This window comes from Oxyura jamaicensis (genome assembly GCF_011077185.1).
Source record: "Oxyura jamaicensis isolate SHBP4307 breed ruddy duck chromosome 13 unlocalized genomic scaffold, BPBGC_Ojam_1.0 oxy13_random_OJ71761, whole genome shotgun sequence".
Lineage (NCBI taxonomy): Eukaryota > Metazoa > Chordata > Aves > Anseriformes > Anatidae > Oxyura > Oxyura jamaicensis.
Window position 1 is genome coordinate 5280 of NW_023304316.1, and position 4903 is coordinate 10182.

General features: G+C 45.2%; 1 protein-coding gene across 1 annotated transcript in view; it reads right to left on the reverse strand.

Annotated features, from left to right (window-relative positions):
* Nucleotides 1–451: 451 nt before the first annotated feature.
* The window catches only part of LOC118157872 (haloacid dehalogenase-like hydrolase domain-containing protein 2), a 14760-nt gene continuing 10308 nt past the window's right edge, over nt 452–4903 (reverse strand). The window contains exons 2-3 of the mRNA XM_035312370.1: nt 3417–3625; nt 452–540 (exon numbers count right to left, since the gene is read on the reverse strand). Of these exons, the coding sequence (XP_035168261.1) occupies nt 452–540; nt 3417–3625 (298 nt within the window). The remainder of the gene's footprint in view (nt 541–3416; nt 3626–4903) is intronic.

Here is a 4903-nt window from a genome sequence, read left to right on the forward strand (position 1 = left end):
CTACAGACAAACAGCGTTCTAGATGTAAAACAGACCAGATGAAGTCCATAGCCCAGCATCCTGTAATGGCCGCTCCTGAACACAAGATGCTTCAGAAACAATTGCATTTCCTTCCCTCTAAGCTGCGGGCCCAGAAGAGTCAGCTTTGAACACAGCAGGAGTCTTTCCTCTTGAATCACCGCTAACTTGTTTCACCTTGATGACAACTGAGGTTGCACTTCTGTAGGTTGTTTACAGACTGAAAGCTATGAAACCTGGGCCCAGACTGCCTGAAGTTCACAGTTAAAGCCCCAAATCCACAAAGGTTCTCTCAGACACAGGGGAAGACACCACAGTCCTCACTATGTAATGGCAATACTGCTACCAGCCACTTCTCCCCACATGGAAGGATTTCCTTGCACTGTAGGGACGCAGCACAAGACAGCCACCCTTCAAAAGGCCACAAGGAGACTTACTGAAATGCCTCATTCATCATCTTGTAGTGAAAGTGCTCAGGAGCCAGTCCTATGACCACTGCAATGGGGTTATCAGTGGCTATCCCTGGAAAATCAAAATGTGGTACCGATGGTTATTCTGAATGAAGTGAATCTTGGTCATACTTAGCGATACACAGTCAGCAAGTGCAACAAGAGCAATTTAATCACTTTACAGCAAAAATGAGCATTTTCTGTCACAGACATCTTGTAGATGAGATTTATCTATGTTAGAAACAAGGTAAGTCTCTGTGGAAAAGGTGTTGATGTACACAAACTGTACCATCCTTCACAAAGCACGCATCTGTGTCTGGATGGTCAGTGATTGTCTAGCAATGATTCTCCCACTGCCTCCACCGAGATGCTGCAGACTATAAATCACTTTTTTCACTGAACAACTTTTTGTGAGGATCTCTCTCCACATATATTCATGGGCTTTGCAAGACAGTAAAGCAGGAACACCCAGTTCTCTCACTTTCTGGTCACTTCGGATACAAAGCCTGACTGTTGTTCTACCTTGTCTGGTTATGATGGCAAAGATGTTGTTGCAGCACGGCCTAGCAGTTGTCTCACCAGGTTAGTTTTGGCTCTTCTGGAAGGCCTGTTTTTAATACAGGCCAGTCCCCTCGAGAACAGTTTGCACCTCCTGCGTCCCTCACTAGGGGAGCATGTTTGTTTTACATAGCAGTGTCTCCTCTGAAGGAACTAGATACAACCCTAAAAAGCCTGTGAAGAACTAAACTAGCAATGGAAGAGTATCTACAGAGTAGTATCTACAGGAGAAACTTAACCTGCTGTAAATAAATCTCTCATACTCTTGTAACAGCTGCATTTCTGCTAACATTTTTGGTCTGCCTTCACACAGCATATCCCCTGCACCCTTACTATGACAGCTAAAGCTCCCAGGTCTCCAGAAAGCGTCATCACAGCCTCCTGGCTGAGGTCTCATGCCACATAGCTTTCAGTTAGCTCAGACAGCAAAATGTTACATGCAGAGATGTCATGGGGATTTGTGACACCACCCAAAAGCATCTGGGTCCATTAACTATGAATGGATTACATTCATCTATCTGTGACCAAATTTACAGAGAGATTATCCAAGAATAATTCAATAGCAGTCACTAACATGAATTTAAAACATTCTCCAGCATACTTAAATGTTTCAAGAGCAGCACTGAGAGAATGTGAGCCAAACTGCTTGTAGAAAAAAGATACAAAACTATCCATACCAGATCCAAGTAATGCAAAAAATGCCGCCAATGTATTCTTCTGATATCTTTGCTGTTTTATACAGAATTAACATCAGCTACTGTGAAACTGATGGAAAGATCAGAAATACATTAAACTGAAATAACTTCAGTGAAATCAGCTGCCATCTCAGCTGTTTCTGACCCAAGAAAGCCTTCCTGAGAACTCAAGCACAGAATATTGCTGGGGGCCTATTTCTCTGGATATGATGTCAGGTGGAACAGATTATCAGATGTTATGGCTTTCACAGCACACAGAGGCTTTTCTCTTGAATACCTATCTGTCCAAAGATTACTGAATAGAGCATGGCACTAAAATGTAACAGAAGTGTTAAATTTTATGCATGCCTTGCTCCTAGCAAGAGTAGAACCTACTTAAATTAACACAACAGTGAGGATTTCAGTTCATAAGGCAAGGGGCAGGGAGCAGTGGCAGGTCAGCTGCATTTTCACTGCCTAAATGCTCTAGATGAAAGATTACTCACAATCCAATATAGCAATTCCAACTCTGAGCACATTAGAAGTGTGGATTTCTTCACTACTCTTGAAATGAAGATGTAGTTAAATCGAGGACTAACTGTTCTAGTTTCAGGCACCTGCCTGAAGTATCCAGGTTAGAATGGATCACCTGCTGCTGCCCTTATTGCTGTGGGAGGGAAATGAGCACATCTGGAAAGGAAAGCAGCTTCGAACTGGGTCTTTAGAGGTGACTATCTGGAGAAATCAGGGTGACAAAGCACCCGTTTAGGTGTTACAGTTATTAAGTGAGAGCTAGGTGGTCAATACAAGGTTTTACATTTAATAATCATCTATTAAGAGAGAAGTAGCCTCCAGTGTGTGCCCACACACCAACTTCTCAGCAACTTGTGTCACTGCTTACCTAACAATAAATGCAGGACACTTCGATATTGAACTTTCCCTAAGAAAGATCTCCATAAGACAGTAGGACAAAACATGCTGCAGCAGCATAGGACCAACATCAGACAAGTGAACTGCTGGAAGTACTAGTTCTTTATGGACATAATCTCTCTACAATAGCTGAAGGAAATCTGGTTTCCAATAAATCATCACATTCTTGCTTTAAAACATTTCAACATTGGTAGGCGCAATAAGTCTCCACTGATCTAGTAATAAATATTACTTTCTACATTGGAAATTAATAAAAAAGGATCAAGTTCTTTCTGAATTCCTGCCTATTCTCACTACTCCTCAATAAGCTATCACAACCGTGACTTCAAACTGCTTAATGTTAAATTTAATAGAAGAAAGGATCAGGAGAGTGTACTGGGTCTGGCTGGGATGTTAACTGTTGTCGGAAAGGGAAACGGACCGGAGTAACGATGCAACCTTGATGCGAGTATAATCGTCCTCCTTTATTGCAGGTTCTCACAGAGTATATATAGGCAACTAACTACAGCATGCACTGATAACAACTTATAATTGGTCTAGCTTCTCCATGCACTTGTCTCTAGCTTGTTTCCTCATTATCTCTAATACAAGGACGGGGGAAACAGCGCAAAGCCACCTGTGAATTCCTTTCCCACAGTTAACTTTCCCTGCAGCAGCCCATACAGTGCTTCATGATTCAGGCTTCAATGTGGCTAGTAAAATACAGATGGCTGTCATTCCACAAAACAGAGTTCAGAATGTTTCCTTATTCAGCACCTTCTCCCATGTTGTTCTCCATGCACCTCACCTGTGAAGTCAGGCAGGGCCTTCTTGTCCACCAGGAGGAGAGGCTGCACCTGCTTCTGCTCCAGAAGATTTCTGATTGCTGTCAGAGATGTGAAGATTTCATTTTCAGCAATGTCGAAGCCCAGTTTCATCAGCCTCTCCAGCAGGTCTCTCTTGCACTCCTTCATTGTGTTGGTCACAAACCAAATCATAACTAGAGCGCTGCACAACCTCATGGATGAAGAGCAAAGACAAGTTTGCCACAAAATGCTTTACATTCACACACTTCTTATGACTCTTTGGGACTGAAAAAGGAACGTTTGTCTAAAGGCTGCAGATGAAAAGACTGTATACATCCTAAACTGCCGATGCCAGGCTCAAAAGAAACAAGGCTGTTAGCTGTGGGAGATCAGTCAGAAAGTATGTGGAGTATATTAGATACAGAGATGAAGTGAAAAAAGGAAAAACACAGAACGAGGCGAAAGTCACGTAGCCTGAAGATAAAGGAGGTACAACTGGGGGATAAGAAGAACAAAAACAACAGGTGCGGTTTGCCCTGTTGCCCATCAGTACACGCAAAGGAGATAATGGCTAATGAGCAAGCTTTGCCAAGTTGTGTAATAAAAGCATGTAGATACGCTAAGCCTATATAAGTAGATGAGTTAGACAATACAGTTGCTTCAGCTACGCACCAGCCTGGAGTCGTGTCGTTCATTCCCTTCAAATGGTGGCCCTGACGTGATAGGGGGTAGACAACGCAGGCATAGCGTCTGAAGGGAACCCCACTGAACAAGTCAAGCTGACAGCTGGACTGCAGCTTCCCATCCGGATCCACGCCTATCCCCAGATGAGCAGCGGGAAGTAAAATGGGGGCAAATCTATTGGCCGAGGAAGAGGCGATAGTGAAATTGATAAGCAAACTCTTAGAAAAAAAGATGGACAAAATATGACTCATATAACCTGAAACTACTGTTAAAGTTTTTACAAAAAAATGGTGCCCCGTCGACAGTTTCGGCAGGGTTGATTTACAGACTTGGGAAAATGCTGGGACAACTCTATGGGACGCTGCCTCGGGGGGAGATATAAACAGCTGCTGAGGTGATGACGACCTGGCACTTAGTAACTGAGACACTGAGATCATGGCAGGCAGAAAAAAGGGTACAGACAGCAGCCGCTCAGGCTACGCAGGCGGGTGAAATAAAAAGCGGTGACTGCATACCGCCAGAGAAAGCAAACCTGACAGACTTGGGAATAGAGGCAGAGACGATATCCCAAACCCATAGCGGCCACTCTGCGCTCGATGCAATTGCGGCCATCAGCGCCGCCAGCGCCGCCGCCCGCCCCGCTGTCAGCTCCGGGCGCCCGCCCGCCCCGCCGCCGGCTGCTGCGTTTCTCCGGTTTGAGCGCCCGCCCGCACGCACCGGGCGCTGCCATGTTCCGCCTGCTGCTGCGCCCGGGGCCGCTGCCCCGCGGGCCCCCGCTCGCCGCCGCCGCCGCCCCCCCCCCCCC